Below are 21,959 nucleotides of genomic sequence, written 5' to 3'. Positions count from 1 at the left end.
GTCAGTTAACCTTATAATATAATAGGTATGTTTGTTTTTAATCGATGTGTTTATACTATTTCGGTATAGTATATCCATCTATGATTCTGTTCATATTGTACTAAGTTATGTTTCTATTCACTGTTTAGTCATAACATTTAGTTAACCTACCATTATTTTATTGCATATTGTAACTAACAAAATTAATCAAGAAGTCATGTGAATACACAGCAATTTCTTTTTTGTTAGGTATAAAATAAAATCAAAACATATTGTAATATATACAAAATCATTGTGTATATTTTAAAAATACATATACACGGCTAAATAATTAAGTTCTAGGTAAATGTTAAATAATTTACAATTAGTCGTTACTTCTAAATGTAGTGTAATATAAATATATTATTTTTTATTTATTTTGATAGTCTATGTTTGAATAATTTTATTAAAATCAAACTATTGAAGTCCGTTTAACTAAATTTGCTTATTAATTTATTCTAATTCTAATGATTTTTACACAATTTATCAAAATAAGGGAGTTTAACATAATATGCATGTATGTATACTATTTAATAAAAATAACATTTCATTTTGTCAACAAACTGTTTTGTGACTATACTATTATATTACATTTATGTACATTTGTAGGCTTGGTTAAATAATTAACCTAACCAATATAGATTACCTACTTATAGAATCTACCTTGCCCATAAATAGCATAATTTAATACTGTATCCATTTCAGTACATATAGACTTTCATAACTAAAACCGTCAATGAACTAAAGTGTTATTTAAATCTATCAAATATTTAAAAACAATAGGCTTTTCACAGTAGCTAACTTACCTATAAACAGTAATATTTAATAACACACTGACAATAATAGAGCCGGCGATGAACCAAAGCGTTAATATAATTACCAAAATATGCTTTTTCTGGTAAATTTGGGTAGGTATTTGATTATCACAAATGTATAGACTACTCATAGAACCTAAATTATTTATCAACAATAATATTTAATGTTTTATCCGTCCCATGAATGACATTCATACAGCCGTTAATAAATAAAACTGTCCATATTATTACCAAAAAATATTCTACTACTGGTGTAATTTAGTAACTATTTAATTACCACAAATGAATTAAATCTACATTGCCTATAAGTAATGATATTTAATAATGCATCCGTAGCAGTACATACTCACTTTTACTAAATTATTAACATTACCACCAAAATATTCTTTTCATGGTATAACCGAGTAGTTATTTAATCAATTTAAACATATAAAAACCCTAAAGAGATTACATATACACAGATACTACGGTTGTCGATTAACCACCGTCGTAGACTACTCATTACACCTATCTCACCTATCGATAGCAATTAATATTAAACACCTTATCCGTAGCATCATATGATTACGTTCTTTGAGCCGTCGACGAACAAAAGTGTAAATAAATATTACATATTATTATATCACATGTAGTCGCACCTTTTATGTGCTGTGTTAAATATTTGGCTACTAACCAAGTAGCCGTTTTTGTAATAATTTATAAAAAGTAGGAACACTCAAACACCGTCGACATGAGCTTAAAATAAGGATTTCGAACAGACAAAAGACAGAATTAAACGTATTTAAAACAATATTTATTGAATCAAACAAAAACAGTATAATATTTATTATTATCAGTACAATAGGTAGGTACATCAAACGCGATTTCGAAGCGTACGGACCGAATCGGTGCGAGAACCGCACGTCTACGGGTTCGAAAATAAGTATACTACGCGAAAAAAGAGCAGTCGGCGGTCTTAAAGACGAAAAATATCGAAAAAAAAAACGATAAAAACGAAAGTCGGCCGCGTTTAAAGTGAAAACCGATTTTAAAAGAAACGCACTTGAATTAAACGTAAATAAAGGCGACGGAAAAGGGCGTAAAAGCAGAAAAATCGAGTAAAAAGTGGAAAAAATGAGCGTAAAACGTTTCGAAAAATCTAAAACACGATATCTATGACTGATGAGTGATAGGATAACTGAAAAATCGTGATAGCTCGGCCGCCGCCGCGAGGAAGTAACGCGATTGGCCGGTCTTAGGAAACCCATGGAAGAAAAACGTAATTCTTCCATGGGTTGCTTAGAGCGATATATATAAGACTAGCCCTCCGTGCTAGCTGGGGGAGACCCCCAGACTCCCCTTGGTCGGTGAAAAGTGAGTATCGATGGTGGAGACAGAGTCGTTGGAATTATTAAAATCTTGACTGTACTCGCTGGTCAATACTCAAAAGTCGTAGCAGGTGATAACGATTTATGATAAGGCGTGGAGGTATCGTTTCGAAAGCGGCAAATTTGAAATTCCAGTTTAACAGTCGATACGGTCCAGTCTTGTGCTGTTATGAATGTCGAAACGAAAAGCGTAAAGCCGAATGCCGTATTTAAATGTCTAGCAAGTCAGTCACGTCAAGTGAATACCGATTTCGAAGACTATATGGTTAGAATTTTGTACATAGCGCCTGTAATGTTGCACTACCATAATGGTAGACGTTATGAGTAGGTAATACGATTGACGTCGCGATATGTGGATTTATAATAAAAGGTTTTTGTGGTGGTAATCCATCGAAGGCGGCAATATTTGAAAACCGTGTTCGAGCGTCTATCAATTCGTATTAGAGAGTCGGTAATCAAAAGTCGACCTTTAGTGTGTCCCACATGAAACGTAAAATATAATATCATAGTAGTATATATTTGTATGTTCACAGCCAGCTTTTCCACGGTAAAATTTTTTTTTCAAGCGGAAAATTCCCCCTTAGAGCACACTGATTTACCGCGTAACACAATACGGTGATTACACAAGATTGTCCACCTATTTGCCGCTTACACAAAAATATTTACCGTATCAACTATTTTTTTCCTTTTTTTTTAAATTTTTTCAATCAAATATCGCTAATTTTTATAAAAATTATATTTCAAGTAAAGAACACAAATTATTTAATAAACTTTTTTTATTTTGTTCAATAAAATTACACAAGTTTTCTTACTTCTCTAGTAAAAGGTACATATTCTACAATACGATCATGAATTAATAAACAATAAGCAGTTACACCTGTAAGGGATTCCGATGCTTCAATTTCCAATTGCACATCCACTGCTGAGGCTGTTGCCGAATCATTCTGTTTTAAAGTATCAATAACTATGATGGGTGCGTTTGATAGAAAAGTAGATGGTCTCAATATAGGGTTCCGTATACTTTTTTCATAGTACGATTCTTGAAATGATGTATACATATCATATAATAATGTAAAATTATTTTTTGAAAAATCTAAATTCAAATTATCATACGGATATGCAATCGAGTTTAGAAATACTTTAACGTTCGTTAGACTACAATGGTCGAATATACTACAATCTTTTGTTATTGTATTTATACGACCTTTTTGTAATCCAATTATAATAAATCGTGGTTTTTCTAATTTTGAAGCGGTTTTCAAGTTCCATACTACTTTTTTAGTAGTTCCGAGTTCAGGATATTCAAAAGTTTCGAAAGATCTAAAAGGAATAAACAAACTTTTTTCTTTTTCTACAAGTTTCAATAACTTTAACCTTTCTTCATCATCAACAGTAATATGCGGAACCTTCCAAACTATTTTATTTAATACAACTTTACCTAAAGCAGCAACTACATCACTTTTAAGGCTTAACGCATTTAAATCAGTATGACTTCGAGTTAATATTAATTCCAATCTTGAATTTACTAATATTTTTTTATAATCTTCAAACAGACCTAACCAATATTTCAATGGAATGCAAGCACTGAATTAACCTTTATCGTTTGTTATTTGTGATCCATTTTTAAAATTCCAACCAGAATTTTCGTAACAATTATAGTTATCTGGTGTACAAGATAAGAATCCTTTCAGCGAGCTTGTGATTCCAAGAACACGTGTGCTATCTACTTCTATTCCATTTATTTCTAATCGAATTTGTTCAAAGAGGTATGAATAACCATTATTACACAGTTTCACTTTATCAGAATCAAATATTATTCCTTCTAAATAAATAAAGCTCTCATGTAGATACGGATAAACATCTGTTTGCTGTACTGATATCCGTATTTCATCATTATTATTAAACGATGTTGTGTACGCTTAGGCGTGCGCACGAGGGGGGCAGGGTGGGCAGCTGCCCCTCCTGCGGGCTAAATTTTATCTCCCAAATATAGTTTAAAAAAAAAACATTATAATTTAATTTTATATTACAATGAATACATTTTAAGCATTTATGGTGCACGATAATTTTGTGTTGTCAAAAGTCCAACTTTGTTAAAACCACAAGCGATACCGCGTTGATAATGTGTGTTAATAGATACGCGGTAATCACGGTCATGTTTATACCGTGGTGGTCAAGGTTTATAGATAATATTATCTATAAACCTTGCCGAAATCACGCCAATATATTCTATTATCAATTTTAATGTTCATTTGTTTTTAATTACGATAACGTGACTTTTTGATAGTATTAATCCAAGACCGTTGTATTAATATTTGATGTTTGATGAATTGGTGTTTGTCAAATTGTGAAACATGGACATTAGAAAATTTTTAGTTAGTAAGTATATAAATTATTTATTATTATTGAATGGCTTTTATGTCAGCTAATAGTAATTAGTAACATTGTAAAATATACATAGGTAATGCTATAATATGGTATATTATAAATACCTACTTAATACAAATTATATTATATAATAATATAGTTTTGTAAATTATTAAGTTTTAATTTGTTACAAGAACACTCATTAGTTTTTTATGTAAGTTCTGGATAGGTACAATAGGTACATACAATTTTACATTAGCCATTACTCATTAGATCCTTACTAAATTACATTTATTTATGCTTGTATCAGACAAAGCTGTTCCAAATCCAGATGATCTACCAGTTCCATTACATGAGGACAATATATCAAAACATTCAGAATACCCAATGCCTGAGGGAATTTCATCACTGATGAAAAATTCCAATGATTCATTAGGTATTTGTTTTATATTTTAAAATTGTGTGGTTATTTAAATAAATGTGTTGTGTTAACTGATTGGGTTTAATTTTTTATGTTATTTATTTTATTACATTATAAGCAATGTGTCTTACTAATATATAATATAGAAATGTTCACTATATACTTTTTGATTAAACATTCCTAAAAACTTAGGTAAGTATAGAATTTTATAAATATTTCAAATATGTAAGTAAAGTTAATGGACAATGGTGCTTGTAATAAGCTAGCATTTTTTTTTTGTTATGTAGTTAATAGTTATATGTTTTTTTTTGTTTAGTTGCTTAATAGATATTTTTTGTTAGCTTTGTCGTGTTGTCAGATAATCAATATTAAATGTTTAGTTTTGTAAATTTTTTGTTTATTGTTATTATTTATTTATTACATATTAGTACAATTTTTTAAAGATAAAATCTCATTTATACCTATTGCCCATAGGTCATAATAAAATGGTCCCTGATATACATCCTGAAGATCCTAAAAATTCTATTCCTAAAAATCAGATTGAATTTAGACAAAGACTTTTAAAAGGCCCATTTCAACCTGTATTGGACATTTTTCCGAGAACCAGTTTTAGTGGCGTAAAACGTAGTTTTCAGAAGTCATGGTACCAACAGTTTACTTGGTTAGAGTATAGCCCAAAGGATGATTTAGCGTTTTGCTTCCCTTGTCGGATGTTTAGCGGATTAACGGGACTTAATATTGGACAATCAGAATTGGTATATTCAAAAATCGGATTTAAAAATTGGAAAGCCTCTACCTCCAAATTTAGTGCACATGAAAAATCCAAAAATCATTTAAATAGTTCAACATCACTGACAAATTTTTTAAATTCAAAGCCTATTGATGAAGTTATAGATGACCAGAGAAAAAATATTAACAGTGTGAAGGAATTAACTCGACAAAAAAATAGAGAGATTATGAGACGATTAATTGATATCACTGTTTGTTTAGGTATTGGTGGTAAGCCATTCCGAGGACATACAGAAAGTAAAAATGATGTTCATAAAGGTTTATTCTTAGATATAGTATGTCTCTTGCGTAAATATGATCCAATTTTTAATGAACATTTTTTATCAGGACCAAAAAATGCAATATATACAAGCAATCATATACAGAACGATCTAATTTCATCTATTAACCAGGTTATCAAAAGGCAATTAAAAGATGCAATACTTAATGAAAAAGTATCTTTAATAGCAGACGAGACGAGTGACATAGGCCACCACGAGCAATTGTCTATTGTGATACGTTATTTTAACAAACATACAAACTGTACTGTAGAACAATTTATTTGTTTAAAACGAATAACATCAGTAGATGCACAAAGTATTTTTAGTTCATTACATGATATTATTCAAGAATATAGTATTAAATGGGAAAATATAGTTTCCGTTTGTTTCGATGGAGCGTCAACTATGTCAGGGTGTACTAACGGAGTACAAGCAAAATTCAAAGAGAAAAACTCAAACACATTTTTTGTTCATTGCTATGGGCATTGCTTGAACCTCGTTCTAGTCGATTCTGTTGGGAGAAATAATCGAACAACGTTTGATTTTTTTGGAAATATCCAGCTCATTTATAATTTTATTGAAGGCAGCTGCGTTAGACATGCAGTATTGGAGAAAATTGCCAATTCAGTTAACATAAAATTAAAAACGTTGAAGTCAGTTTCTACAACACGATGGGCTTGTCGCTACGAAGCCGTTAGTGCGGTCAAAGTAAATTACTCAGCTCTACTTATTGCCATTAATGAAATTTCAGAATCCACTAGACAAGCTGATATTCGTGCTAAAGGTTTGGGGATTATTTACCAAATGAAAACTTTCGAGTTTGTTTTTGCGTTGGAAATGCTGGAGCCTATATTATGTTCAATATTAAAAGTGAGTTCATATTTGCAAAAATCTGATATTAATTTATTAACAGCAGTTCAGTTAGTTGAATCATTGAAAAAGACACTGAAAACTATGAGAAATACTGAATCTAATTTCAATAATATTTACAAAAAAGTATTTAAATTATGTGAAGAAAATCAAATTGTAATACCACCAGTTAAAAAAAGAAAAGTTTCGAGTAAAGTTGATTGTTTTTCTAATACCCAACATTTCATGGATACTAAAGAGGAAGAAATGAAGATTACAGTTTATAATGCAACATTAGACCAAATGATTAATGGTATTAATTTGAGATTTAGCCAGGAAACTTTGAATATGATAAAGAGTATTTCCAATGTACTAGAATTAAATGTTGACGACAACGATATCACCATTTTAACTGATGCCTTTGGTTTGGAAGCAGAAATGTTAAAAAGTGAAATAAGTCTACTTAAACATACAGATAATGTACCCAAAAATAATATAAAAAATTGTGACACGTGGATAAAATGGTTAACAGAGTTTGGCAGTGGAAGGGAAACTATATTCAATAATATATTAAAAATGCTAAAAATATTTGTTACTATTCCTGTGACTAGTTGTTCTTGTGAAAGGGCATTCTCAAAATTAAGCTTAATTAAAACAAAATTACGTAGTACCATGCATCAAGATCGACTAGATGGACTACTCACCATGTCAATTGAACAGGAATTAGCCTATAATATTAACATTGACGAAGTAATAGAACAATTTAAAATATTAATTCCTTCTGAAAGAAGAATGGTACTCTAAAGAAATAAAGAGGTAAGACTTACTTATTTATATTTCATATTAAATTTGTATACTAATACATTAAAAATAAACTTTGAAGTGTCAATTATTTTATTAAATTTGTAAATAATTAATGATATATAAAATAAAATACTGCCATTTCTAATATTGATTGAACTACCTAACTAATAACCAAAATAATATTCAATTATATATTATATAGTATATAACATACTATATAATTTATTATAGTATAATATTCACTACTGTATAATATAATAATATATAATAATGTGTAATATATTATACATTCTGCCCCCCCTGCCAGCAAGGTCTGCGCACGCCTATGTGTGTACGGTGTATATGAATGATATCCAATAAGGCTTTTACTTCAGTATTTTTATATTCCAGACCACAATCACTTCTTAAAGTAATTACTGAAATATTTAACTGATTTTTGACTGTATTTAAAAATAGTTCAAATTTATTTTTAACTTCTGATTTTTGGCTCATAAAATACACATATGTATATTTAGAATAATCATCCTTGAATATAACAAAATACCGTTTACCTCCAAGTGAATTTTCCTCCATAGGGCCACAGACATCACTGTGAATTAATTGACCTGGTTTTGTAGTTTTTGTATTGCTCAGTGTAAATGGCTCTCTGTGTTGTTTACCATAAATGCAAGCTTCGCAGAAAAATTTGTTTTTCGTTTCTGTAAATGGAATCCGCATATGTTTCAAGTAGCTCCGAACATATTGGACATTCTGATGACTCAAGATTTCATGCCACTGTAGTAATGTGAGAGTTTTAACTGCAATATTTGCTTGTTCAGCTTCTTGCACTGACTTTGTCTTCAGAGCCATTGAAAACATTTTATTCTCACGAACTCCAATAGCAACTATTTGATTATCCCTTTTAAATGTACATCCATCGCTGTCTGTCATCATTTTTATACCTTTGTCAAGGCACGCTCCACACGAAAACAAATTTACCTTAAGATCAGGTACATGTAAAACGTTTGACAAATGACTGTCAACCCATTTATTACCGATTTTCGCTTGAACATTTATATTCCCTTTGCCAATTGCCATGATATGTTTGCCATCACCAATACGTACTGGTAACTGAACTTCAAATGACTCATAGTTACTGAACCATTCTCTTCTGCTAGTCATGTGATCGCTAGCACCTGAATCCACATACCATTTTTCTGACTCACTGATTTTGATGTCCTTTGATTGTACACCAACCAACGCATTTCCTGAGTTGCTCTTATTTCTTTCTTTTTGTTCTTTTAAGAAAATCCGGCATTCACGTCTCCGATGCCCTGGTTTTTTACAATGATTACATTTGCCTGGTTTTTTATCATTGTTCCATTGATTTTCAGAATTGCCAATTTTCGTACGTTTTTCTTTATTTGTTCCAAATGATTTCTTTGCCGAAAATGCACTACTACTTGCAGTATATCTCTCAGCATCATAACTTTGAGTTTGTCTTGTTTCCTCTACCATGAGTCTAGATGACAAATTAGACAATGTTTTGTCCACATTTGGTATTGAATCCCACGCACTGTAGAAATGTTTATAATTTTCTGGCAAAGTCATTAGTATCTTGGTCATAAGCATTGAGTCGGATATTGGTTCACCTAACTGCTTTAATTTTCTACTAAGACTCTCCAATTTTGAAATATGAATCGCCATATTGTCATCTGGATCTTTAACATAGCTGTAGAACTTTTGTTGAATCAACGTTACACTCGAGTCCGACTTTTGTTCATATACACTAAGCAACTTGTCCCACATTTCCTTAGCCGTGTCACAATTCATTATGTACTGCAGTGGTTGTTCATCCACTGACGTGACTATATACTTTTGAGCCTTGTTGTCCGCTTTTTTATATATTGAATAATCTACACCATACCTTTTTCTTGCATCTTCTTCAGTTTCTGAACTTGATTTTGTAAGAGCAGGTTTTTTCGATTTTCCGGTCACAACATCAAATATATCGGCTGCAGTCATTATGACTTTTATTTGGAATTTCCATGTTTCCCAATTGTCATTACCGGTTAGTTTATTAATTTTTATAGATTCGTTTTCCATAATAACAAATTATCTGTACAATGTCTGTACACTATAAATGTAATAATAACAAACACAATTGCTGCGCTTCACACGATCGATGCACTAACACTGCACTGCACTATACTTCGCGAATTATTATTGCTGTACACTGTCTGTACACAAACACGCGATTCGTAAATCAATAATTACCCAGACAGCAAAAGAATATTATTAGAATGTTATACAAATGTTATTTACAAAACAGTAACATTTAGTAAAATATTTTATTAATGTTATAATAATATTTGTGTATGTTACGGTAACATTACTACAAAATTATTTGGCCGCTATTTTCATGTTATCTTAACAACATATTATCAATATTTTCATAATATTAATTACATAATATTCGGTTAATAATAATTTTTAATATTTGATAAATATTTTAACAATAATAAAAAAAAATTTTAATTAATTTTAAATATGTGTGATTATTGTAATTAAATAAACAATTTCAACTAAAATGTTAATTTATTGACTCATGTATCATACAAATATTAAATAATAACAATATAATATAATATTGGAATATCAATATTTTTGTTTATATTTATATATAAATACAATAAAAATACAAATACAATACAAATAATAATAATAACTGGTGAGTGTTATAATATATAATATTATAACTATATTACAAAAAGTAATATAAACATCATAATATAAACTGTCAACTTCATATCTAAGAATTAAAAAAAAAAATGTAATTAATATAATAATAATGAAATGCATCATGAAATAAAAAAAAGTTAATAATAACTGGTGAGTATTATAATATATAATATTATAACTATATTATAAAAAGTAATATAACACAATATAAATAGCCCACTACAAATCTAAGAATTTACAAAAAAAAAAAAATGTAATTAATATAATAATAATGATTAAAAACTTTATAAAAGGCTTTTTGAGAGTTTTTCTTGTTTTTGTGATACCTTTTTGATACGGAAGGGAGCATGGGATAGCCAAATTCCTAAGGAATGATCTATTTCTTTTTCAGGAACCAAACTGAACTTCATGTTAACTCGTATAGCATCTAGAACATTCATAATATACAATAAGATATTAGATAAATAATATAAAAAATAGAAAATTAAATTAAATGCAGCAAATTTCAATATTTAATATCAACTACCTATACTGATTATTTGTTTTAGTTATATTGTACCAAACAAGTCAAAGTTTAATGTTTTACCTATAATAACTCGATAGGTATGTAAGCCTGAAAAACATAACTTTGATTTAAATCCATGTAACGAATAGTAGGAGAGTAAAACATCATTTAACATTCTTGAAACAATTCTTCGAACACTATTTCCAAGATCATTAACATCTATTAACACTGATAACTGAGTTACCTAAAAAATAAACACATTTTACAAGATAATTGTATAATAGAAGAAAATTATAAGAATTAAACAAAACATAATACCAATGTATTTCTAAAGCTTTCATCAGTCTTAATTTTGGTTTCCAATGACTCTAATTCATTGTGATTTGTAATAGGAAATATGTTGTCAAGATTTATGATATTTTTGGCTGATGTATTTTTATTAGCCATCAATGTATTAATGTTAATACTATTTGATTGTACAATGCTTAAAATGCTGCCAATGTCATATTTAATATTTACTAAAGTGTTAGTAATGAACCGTTGAAAATCTGTCAAATCAATAAAATTTATCAGAAACTAGAAAGGTATAATACAGTAGTCTTATATCATAAAATATAAGTATACATTAGTATGTATAACACTAGAAAAGTGTTATATTATATCTTAAGATAGTATATTACTAAATAGTAAATAGTGCACATACCATCAGATATATTTGGCTGCTTTTGTAAAATTGTAGTATCTTGTGGCTGTTTTAAAATATTAGCTGTAGTACCAGATGATCCTATAGTATAATATAAAAAAAAATTAACTTAATTTATTATTATTATAAAGAATATATGTAAATCATACCTACCCATGTAAATGGGTAGGCACATAAAATATATTATATTGGTATGATAAAACTTTATAAGTTAAATATTTTTTTTTTAAGTAATGGCAAACTAAAGGAAATTTATATTAAAAATTTTGCTTCTTCAATTTAATCATACATCATACAATGAAGTTTTTGAACCATATATATTACATTTACTCATTTATTAAATTATTTTTAATTAAAACATAAATGTATAACTACATATTATATTACCTGTGTTTTCAATATTTTGTTCACAAAATAATACTTTTTTCACTTTGATACTATTGCCATCAGAACTTGTTTTGTATAATAATTGTGTATCCTCATCTTTTTCAACTGTCCAAGTCCCAACAGGAGATGAAATTGTATGTTTTATATCATCATTCGGTTTATTGACTAATAAAGAGCCATGTTTTTCAGGTGTTATATAATCAATACCATCAATAACAGATTTGCCTATAAAGTAAAAGTTACTGTTAGAAGTTTATAACAATAACACAATTATTACTAAAAACTGTATATCAAGTTTTTTGAAGCCAAAATAACTTGGTAATAAAACTAAAAATATAATTTCAATTTTAATACAATACTCATTAGTATAATATATTACATCATTACAATACTAAATTTAGTAAGATATGATAAAAACTTTTTAAGCTTAAATGAAAATAAACATTACATATCATAAAGGATATGTTAATATAATGATTAAAAAAGCAAATCGTAATTTATTTGTCAAATTACAATAAGTTAAACATTATAAATTATTACATCTAACATTAAATATCATGGAGATAAAAATGATTTATTAATTAATAGGTAATAATTAACATATGTAATATTGTCTATCGTCTTCTATAATTTGAATACTAAGTTAAACCGAGTGTAATACTTCTTAAAGATTATAGAAAAAATTCAATGGTTGCTTTTAAATGAAGATACCTATTTTTTTTTTTTTTTAATTTACTTAATTTTATTTCCATAACTCATTTGATGTTTTTATCTTATTTCTTGTTTTCATTCTTAAATAATAAATGTAGATTATATTACATAAAATAATTATTCATATAATATTTTAATAAAATTAAAATTTGATATATATTTTTATTTTGTTATTTTATTAATTTTGTATTATTCAAAAATTCATCTTATTGATATAGTAAAAAACATACTTAACATACTTAGGTTTTTGTCAATTTTCCAAAGAGGATCTTTGTCTGAGTCATAGGATACAATGGATACATCATTTGAATCATCAGAAAGTTCAAAAATATCCTTTTCCTTGTTTGAATTAACTGACTGAGAAACATCTATAAAAATATTTTAGAAAAACACTAAGTTATTACATAAAACTACAAATGAATAAAAAAATATTTTGAATTTTACCTTGATAACGAGGCGGACAGCTATTAGAAGACATTTTTATTTGTTTTGAATTATTGACTTTTTCAAGTTTAACAGATTTCATAGTCGTGATGGGAGACAAACTTTGACCTCTATAATAAGGGCATTTTCTTTTTCTTTTCGTCATCCCATCAATGTCATCAGCACTCGATAAATCTGATTTGTGCATTGCCAATGGCAATTTTATTTTTGCTTCATTATATGAACCTGAACAATTTGAATAAAACTAATTAGTATATATAATTCACTAGATAATCTAGATATCTTTATTAAAATCAAAATTTCTTAACTATAAACTTTTTGTCCAATTTGTCTGGATTCGTAAAATATAAAGTCATTCATATTCGGCTTGATTCTTTTTTGGACATATTTCTTTGCTTGTTTAGAAGCTTTAGGCCAAGAATTATTTTTCAACCAACAGTTTGGTACCACTTCAACACTTTCATCGTCAACAAACTCCACAACAATCCAACCTTTTTTATCATCCATCTAAATTAAAAAAAAAAAAAATTTAATTTAGGTATGAGGTTTTAAATATTTAATTTAATTATGTACCCACTATTAAAAATACGTTGATATTTTGAAGTTACAATTTATAAATTTATACTAGAAAATGTATATTTAAAGAGCATTAATTACATAATTTTAATTTATTTATATTATTTACAATCACAATTTATTTACTATTTACATGTCTGTATGAATAATGGGCATAGCTATTTTTTCCCCACTATGATGAAGTATCATCATTTTTTTTTTTATATCAGATATTGCCCAATATTTGAGGTGACTAGATAAATTTTTAATTTCAAATATTTCAAGAATTGTTGAATTAATAGAATCTTCAAAATATGGTAATAAAATATTGAACTTTTTTCCAATAAGCATAGGGACATAGCTAGTATTCTAAAATATTATTTAAAAAAAGAAAAGGTACTCTACCACTCTCAATTAAACCACAGTCCATAATAGCCTATATACCTAACCTACTTATCTATATATAAATATAATTATATAATGATAGTATATAGGTGTAGAGGAAAATAGTAAACTATATTATATAATATATAGTATACCATCTACCACAAAATAAGATTATACTTTTATAGAATTTTTAAAAATCATAAGCATAATATTATAACAATTTTGATTTGTGGTATCTAGACACTAAATTTTCAAATACCAAATAATGAATGTACCCACTACCCATGTTTAAATCTACCACTATAAGGCACTATATATACTATAAAAATATAAAATGTTAAGAGGATGTCACACCTGCATGTGTTGTCTCAACGTAGAACATAGCAAAAAATGCACTTGCGCAGGCCAGCTTTTCTCCCTCGGTATTTATTATAGAAATATCAAAATTTCACAACACATAGGTAAGAACTTTATCTGTGTCATAGCGTCGTTATTATTTTTGATAACATAAATATAATTAAAGTTATAAGCTTAAGAAAATACATTTAAATTTTATTGTTTCATTTAATTACTTAAAATTATTGGTTTGTGCCATCAAAAAAATAACGACTTTATGACACAGATAAAGATCTTACCTATACGTTGTGAAATTCTGATGGAGAAAATTTGTCCCGCACAAATGCATTTTTTGCTATGTTCTACCGTTCTACCTTTGTAAGACGGAGACAACGCATGCGGGAACATCCTCTTAACTTTATAAGGTATTTAATGAATTTCACTTACCACAAACAGCATAAACTCCAGGTCTTCAGAAATCTGATTAATTATGAGTGCACACAAGTCACAAATTATTCAACACAGCAGACACGTCGTATGGGCGCACAGACGCACGGTCTTAGTATAATGGACGTATGTCATAAACTCGTAATACTCGTATCGTGATCGTCGTTACATTAGGTAATGGCGTGCGGATTATAGTGATAAGTGATTAGTGATTTGTTCGCATTCGCAAAACATTAATATTAAAGAATTCTGATAAATCTAAAAATATACATATTTTGATGGCAAGCTGCAGGGTACATGCTACTAAGCTACTATATCTATATAGTGAACGGCATACGCGTGTCGTGCCGCACTATCGATAATACTAAGATAAGCAATCGTTATTTATATAATTTTATTATCCAAAAAGATATATAAAATATCCATATTGACCATATTACTCGATATTAGTTACATTGTAAATATGTACACCATTTTCAACCAAGTTCATCACCATTCACCGGCGTATAAAATAATATTTAACAATTTTACCATCTTAAACTTAAAAATAGTTTTGAATTATATAATCAAGGGATTGTTATTATATTTTAATTTTAAAACGAGTTATGAGTACTTTTAGATATAAAAACAATTTACAATTTTAAAATATTCATAACTCGCTTTAAAATATAATAAAAAACCCATGAGATGCCCTCGGTAACAATCTTGCCTTTAATTTTTATGATAGGTCAATTCACTCTAAATTTTAAATTGACGGGGATAAAAGTGATCTGCTGAGCGTAAAATTTTCTATGCTATGCACATGTACGACGGAGGTCGGAGACAACACATGTGGGTGCGGCGTCCTCTAAGTCTACAGACCAGGGATAAGGAATTTAAACTATACTATTATTATGTATTATACTAGTACTATATATATATAACCAAATTTTAATATAATCGTATTAAAAATGATATCAGTGTATAATACACAATTAAAAAGTGTGTAATACATCTTAGATCATATACTATGGATGGAGCCACTGCGTATTATTTTGAAGCCGATATTTGCGACGAGTCACTGAATTAGGTGATCGATATGCGCATGCGCGAAGCAACTCGTTGCATAATTATCCATAGATTACTATCATGACAGAATTGAATAATTGAAATATTTAATAATTTATTACTATGATTTCAATAATGAATACTAAAAGGAGGACTAGTATTATTATACTTCGTTATTAATTGTTCAACTTTGATTTCAAAATTCAAAACATAGTATGGTTATGTGATAACAAATCATCGGTGGATAAATATGTAAGAAGTTGCGATGCGCATGCGCATATCGAACACCTAATTCAGTGACTTGTCGCTATAATATTGACTTCAACATTTTGTATTGCTATAATACGCAGTGGCTCCATCTATAGTATATGATCTAAGTAATACATTAAGCAAAGATCGGGAGGGTCTAACTGGACTATCTGTCTCCCTAAAATATTTAAGCATAGGACAGCTAGGTTATAGACCCTCTGGCTCTTACAATTATAAAATGCTTGTTAAAAAATCGAAGCAAAAACGACAAAAACCACCAAGTACGTGAAAATATTTATTAGTAGAACAAATATATTTAAAGAGATGGAATAAACAGTCCCATGCGTGCGAACAAGAGTTTAACAATACGTTGTAAGTTGTATGTTAAGTAGGTACTCTTTAGTAATTTCGTCCACGGCAGTGGCAGATATACGCATTAGGCACGTGCCTAGGGCGCAACATCTTACGAGGGCGCCGCAATTTTTCAGTATATTTCTACTTTTATTTATACAATAAGTCAATAAATAATATTTAAATAAAACTAAAATAAAGAATATTGAACAAATTTTATTATGTGTTTAGTCGTTTCGAATTTGGCGATTACAGTAATTTTAATGCTGACCGAAAAAAGGTTCGATAATCGTTAAAAATATAACAATAGTTAGATGAGAATTGTATATTATTATTTATTATTACATATATTTTCATCAAAACATTCGAAACCGGAATAGCGCGCCACGGATGATGACTAATGACTGCTGATAAAATATTAAATAACCACACTGCACCACATATGCAAGACACAAGTTTTATAAAAAAAAAAATATTCAATTTAATGTGATTGTTCTAATAATAGATTTCCATAATATACATTAGACATACAAAATTGTGGTAGTAAAAGTAAAATTTATTAAGTTCTAGCCAGGTGCCTATATGGGTAGTAAAACGTCGCCTGTTCAATATTATTAAAATATATTTACTATGATATTCTACTCAGGTTTTTAATTAAATATTATTTAAATCATTTGTATACAATATTTTATAAAAAATATTTTTAAAACCACATCTTTAAAACATTTCTCAAATGATAATTGTAAAATGTTACAGTAACTTTTTAATTATAAAAATTAAATCTGAATATTATGGTAACGTTTAAGTAATGTTTTTCAATTAATAATATCAAATAAATGTTTCAATAATAATATAATAACATTTGTATTAAAATATTTTAACATAATTTAATATACAATGTTATTATAATATCAACATTACAAAATTGCTGTCTGGGTTATTGTATCAAACATACACGACTTTATTATAATTACCTTACTATACTGGGCCCATAACCTGTTGAAGTACACCAGATACACAGAAGCTAAAGGTAAATAATAATAAGATCGGATATATGTAATAATATAATAATAATATATATAATTGATACGAATAACTATAGTGCTCCGAGGCGTAATATAAAACAACGACTAATCGTCCTACAGGCTACTACATAGAACGAATATGATGCTAGTAATACAAAATGCCTATTCAGCGTCTGCTGTACTACAGTGTGAATAATTTTACTTATAATCTACATACTATAGGGTGTGTTGTTTACATTCAACACTTCCCCTTAAACAATATACCCTAACTTAGAATTAATATATCTTATTCCCATCATCTCCCTGAGTTCCTGGAATCTTGGTCGTCGAGGTAATTTTGAACAATTTAAAAAATCATTAAAGAACCCTGAACCTTTTATAATATCCTTTGGTAAATATGAAATATACGACATTAAGTATTCTACACCTTTAACGGGAATATCAATTATCTTTTCTATTTTTTTTTAATACAAAAATTAAGAATTTAAAGTTTTTCATCATGATAAGTGTTTTTTCCCGATCTTTCTGCAGATGATATAACATGTAGTCTGTCAATTAATTGTTTAATATTATATTCTAACTTATTTGTTGTTGTTGAAGTACACCAGATACACAGAAGCTAGAGGTAAATAATAATAAGATCGGATATATGTAATAATATAATAATAATATATATAATTGATACGAATAACTATAGTGCTCCGAGGCGTAATATAAAACAACGACTAATCGTCCTACAGGCTACTACATAGAACGAATATGATGCTAGTAATACAAAATGCCTATTCAGCGTCTGCTGTACTACAGTGTGAATAATTTTACTTATAATCTACATACTATAGGGTGTGTTGTTTACATTCAACAATTTTACTTTTCTGATTATTATTTATATTATGATTTCACCGTGGCTGGTACTAGGTATTTATATTACAATGTGTATTATATTGGTTTTATGTTCTATCAACCACCGGTAATCGCTATGTCGGAACCGGCTGGCCTTTAATATCTACAATTATTATTATTATTATTGTTCTTATTATTATTGATTGTCATATTTTATTGTGTGTCAATTATTAGTATTATTGTATTCATTTCTTTCTGACCGAGTTTTATTACTTTTGTTGAATCAACGTTACACTCGAGTCCGACTTTTGTTCATATACACTAAGCAACTTGTCCCACATTTCCTTAGCCGTGTCACAATTCATTATGTACTGCAGTGGTTGTTCATTCACTGACGTGACTATATACTTTTGAGCCTTGTTGTCCGCTTTTTTATATATTATTTTTATGCCATGGGCTTTCTCGGCGGCCAACTTGTAAATTTAAAAACAAAATTAAATTCTATAGTTTTTCCTTAAATTGAGATTCGTATTTTATTGCCGGTCGCCCATGTTCCTGATCCAAGCACATGACGTTATATTTTTTTAAATTACAAAAAATCCACGGCACTCCGGCTCTCGAGCCTCGGTCCGTGGTTGGCGACCGTGAGAAATGTTTAAGGCGGCCACATGACTCTCGGTGCGTGAGGAATATGCCCGAGCAGTCACACACATCTCCAAGAAAGGGACACGATGAGCAATTTAGAAAACGATGATTCTGATCATGAAGTTGGACACGATGTATCTGAGGAAATCGCAAAACAAAGTAAGGAAGTTAACAAAAGTATAGAATATGAAGAAGAAGAACCACCATCTCCCCCGGCAACAAATAAGCCCCTTAAAAAACGAAAATTAAATAATAATACTCCAGAAACAGCTTCATCTACTTTGATGAAGTATTTAATTGAAAAAAATGAGAGCAAAAAAGACACATTACCAACCGTTTTACAACCACATCCTGTTGATGCTTTTTTAGCTAGTATTTCTCCGTCTCTGAAATCGTTTTCACCATATAATTTAAATTTAGCAGACTAAAATTTTTTCCATTGTCCAAGAGCTTGAAATGAACATGATTTTGGAACAACAAAGGCAAACATCTTATACTACGATCAATTCACCATCACCACCACAAAACATGCAGTATTCCCAACAAAAACCACTTTCAGAGTATAATAACTTACCTGTAGATACCCATACACAAAATCACCCATATACTTCTACGCCTATTCGTAATACACCCACGGGAAAACAAACATACCAAAACATAGACACACAATCTGTTCAATTGCCATTTTCTCCATCCCCTGCAGTATCTCCAAACCAGGACATGCATTCAGGACCAATTCATTATGTCGGACAAACAAATGGCTCAAGAGTTGCTACCTACTATGAAACATTTGGTGCAAATAAAAATAAGTAAATAATTAAAACTTACATCTTATAAGCATGAACAAAGTATGTTTATGATTACCTAATTATAATTTTTTTAGTAATTTATTTCTCTTGTAATATATAAAATAATATTTACCAAAGTATGGTTGAAAAATACAAATGTTTTGTTTTATTTGTTATTTTAAATTTTTAAATGTATGATGTGTTTGATTGAAGTTTAAAAAAATTTATATTATATACATCTTATAAAACATATTTTTTAAATGTGCAATACCTTTCTGTAAAATTTATATTATACTATTTTATGAAATACTATTTTAGTATATATAGGTACAGATTGTAATATTTTTTATAATCATATTTACAAATTTCTATTACGTGTAACCCAGACTATAATTTATTAATAGGTTAGTATAATATTATAATAGGTAGGTATAATATATAATAATGATCGTTTGGGTACCTTAGAGTTACAGCAAGTCTTTCCATGGGAGTTATTGCCATCCTCCAATGAGTGTCTTGTCTTTTTATATCATCTTGAATTTTTAATAATAAAATATCAAAACTATATTTAGACATCCGAAAGTACTCAAAAAACTTGGTTTCGTGATCTACTAATTCATTGTATAGTGTTGTGAATTCTCCTTCAATATTTCTTTTCTTCCATAAATCATGAACCCAGGTTCGTTTTCTTTTTTTTACTACTTTTTTTTTGCTGCTTCATCTTCATCCAGTAATATTGCAATCATTGCTAAATCTTCGATTTCTAAATTGTCCATCTTAAAAATAAGGTATGAAAACGCTCTTACACTACAGAAGTTCTGTTTGTCACAACTGTTTGTGAACGAACATGAAATTCGTGATCACAGTGTAGTGCACAAAATGGAATACCGGACGACACGGACTTGTGTGAATTGATGCTATCGGACAGTATTAATTCTGAACGGACGGTACGGATACGGATTTTTTTAGAAATTTATACTTTTATATTGTTTGACAAAATAAATTAATTCATCAACGGCTATTACCATTGCTCCCAAAAATAATATTATAATATTTATATCTACTACTGAGAACTTGTAATAGTGATCGCTGACCGGCCCGTATTTATTTTTATTCAAATTTACCACTGGATTAATATTTTGTACCATGATATAAATAAATTGTATAATTGTAGGTAATTAAATACATAAGCGTGCGGTGTTAATTTTTTTTAAATTTCTTCTAATTTTTTTTTCAGACACCTACCTAATTTAAATTTTTAAATTTTGTATGTAAAATGTATTTTATTCAATAAATTTCATATTTTCCAAATTTTTACTGCATATTTTTAAGTTCCTAGCCTTGGTTATTATTTATTATTTAAATTTACAAAATATGAATAGGCACCTACATTAGTCAAAAATACAGGTAGGTACCTAACCTATTTGTATACATTTTAAATAATTGTATGCAGTATAATAACATTTATACAACAATTTGGTATAATTAGCTATTGCTTATTTATTAACTGAATGATATTTATTTCTAATTTTATATTATAAATAATAAATATTAGGTAAAATTATTGAGGACACAAAACCCGTTCCATAGCATTGATTATAAATAAAACAATATCCAATATAGGGTCAAGTGGGGTAATTGTAAACTAAATTCACAAGTTTTTAACATGACTTTAAACTATGGCTTTTTGGATAATTTTTCTTTTTTTCTTTTAGCATTATCATTGAGTTACACATCTGAGAACTATAATTTGATTACTATACACAAAAATTTTCCATTATTTTATAAATTATAGCATATTTACAATTGCCCCACACATTTACATTTACCCCAATATTTTTGGGGCAAATGTAAATGAATACTTCAGTTTGTATGCATTGGATATGAATAAACTCTGGGGCAATAGTTATTTAGTTGTCATAAGTTTATTATTTTACATTGTCATTTAATTATCATTCATTTTTACATTTACCCCAATATTAATACCTGGCGTGGGGCAAATGAGAACCATCATCATTTTTATATTTATATATATTAGGGGCAATTGGAAATGAAAAAATAAAACTGATTTTATTTATTAATGTGAGAAAAATTAACGATTCTTTATTCTTTAAGAAACATCCTT

General features: G+C 28.5%; 2 protein-coding genes across 2 annotated transcripts; one reads left to right on the top strand and one right to left on the bottom strand.

Moving 5' to 3' along the window:
- The first annotated feature begins 5,473 nt into the window (after positions 1-5,473).
- On the top strand, positions 5,474-7,690 carry LOC149059274 (zinc finger MYM-type protein 1-like). The gene is made up of 2 exons (XM_089223379.1): positions 5,474-6,957; positions 7,087-7,690. Exons 1-2 carry the CDS (start codon positions 5,474-5,476, stop codon positions 7,688-7,690), a joined length of 2,088 nt encoding a protein of 695 aa, XP_089079505.1.
- Positions 7,691-10,631: 2,941 nt separating this feature from the next.
- On the bottom strand, positions 10,632-14,898 carry LOC107171209 (uncharacterized). Its single transcript, XM_089215668.1, has 9 exons — positions 14,887-14,898; positions 13,470-13,668; positions 13,162-13,386; positions 12,957-13,085; positions 12,007-12,231; positions 11,620-11,700; positions 11,235-11,464; positions 10,998-11,160; positions 10,632-10,838 (listed from the first exon to the last, which is right to left on the bottom strand). Exons 1-9 carry the CDS (start codon positions 14,896-14,898, stop codon positions 10,696-10,698), a joined length of 1,407 nt encoding a protein of 468 aa, XP_089071794.1. The 3' UTR covers positions 10,632-10,695.
- Positions 14,899-21,959: the final 7,061 nt, after the last annotated feature.

This window comes from Diuraphis noxia, unplaced genomic scaffold (genome assembly GCF_037042655.1).
Source record: "Diuraphis noxia isolate RWA-SAM2 unplaced genomic scaffold, SU_Dnox_SAM2 contig0001, whole genome shotgun sequence".
Classification (NCBI taxonomy): Eukaryota; Metazoa; Arthropoda; class Insecta; order Hemiptera; family Aphididae; genus Diuraphis; species Diuraphis noxia.
This window is presented reverse-complemented; position numbering and strand designations above follow the sequence as displayed.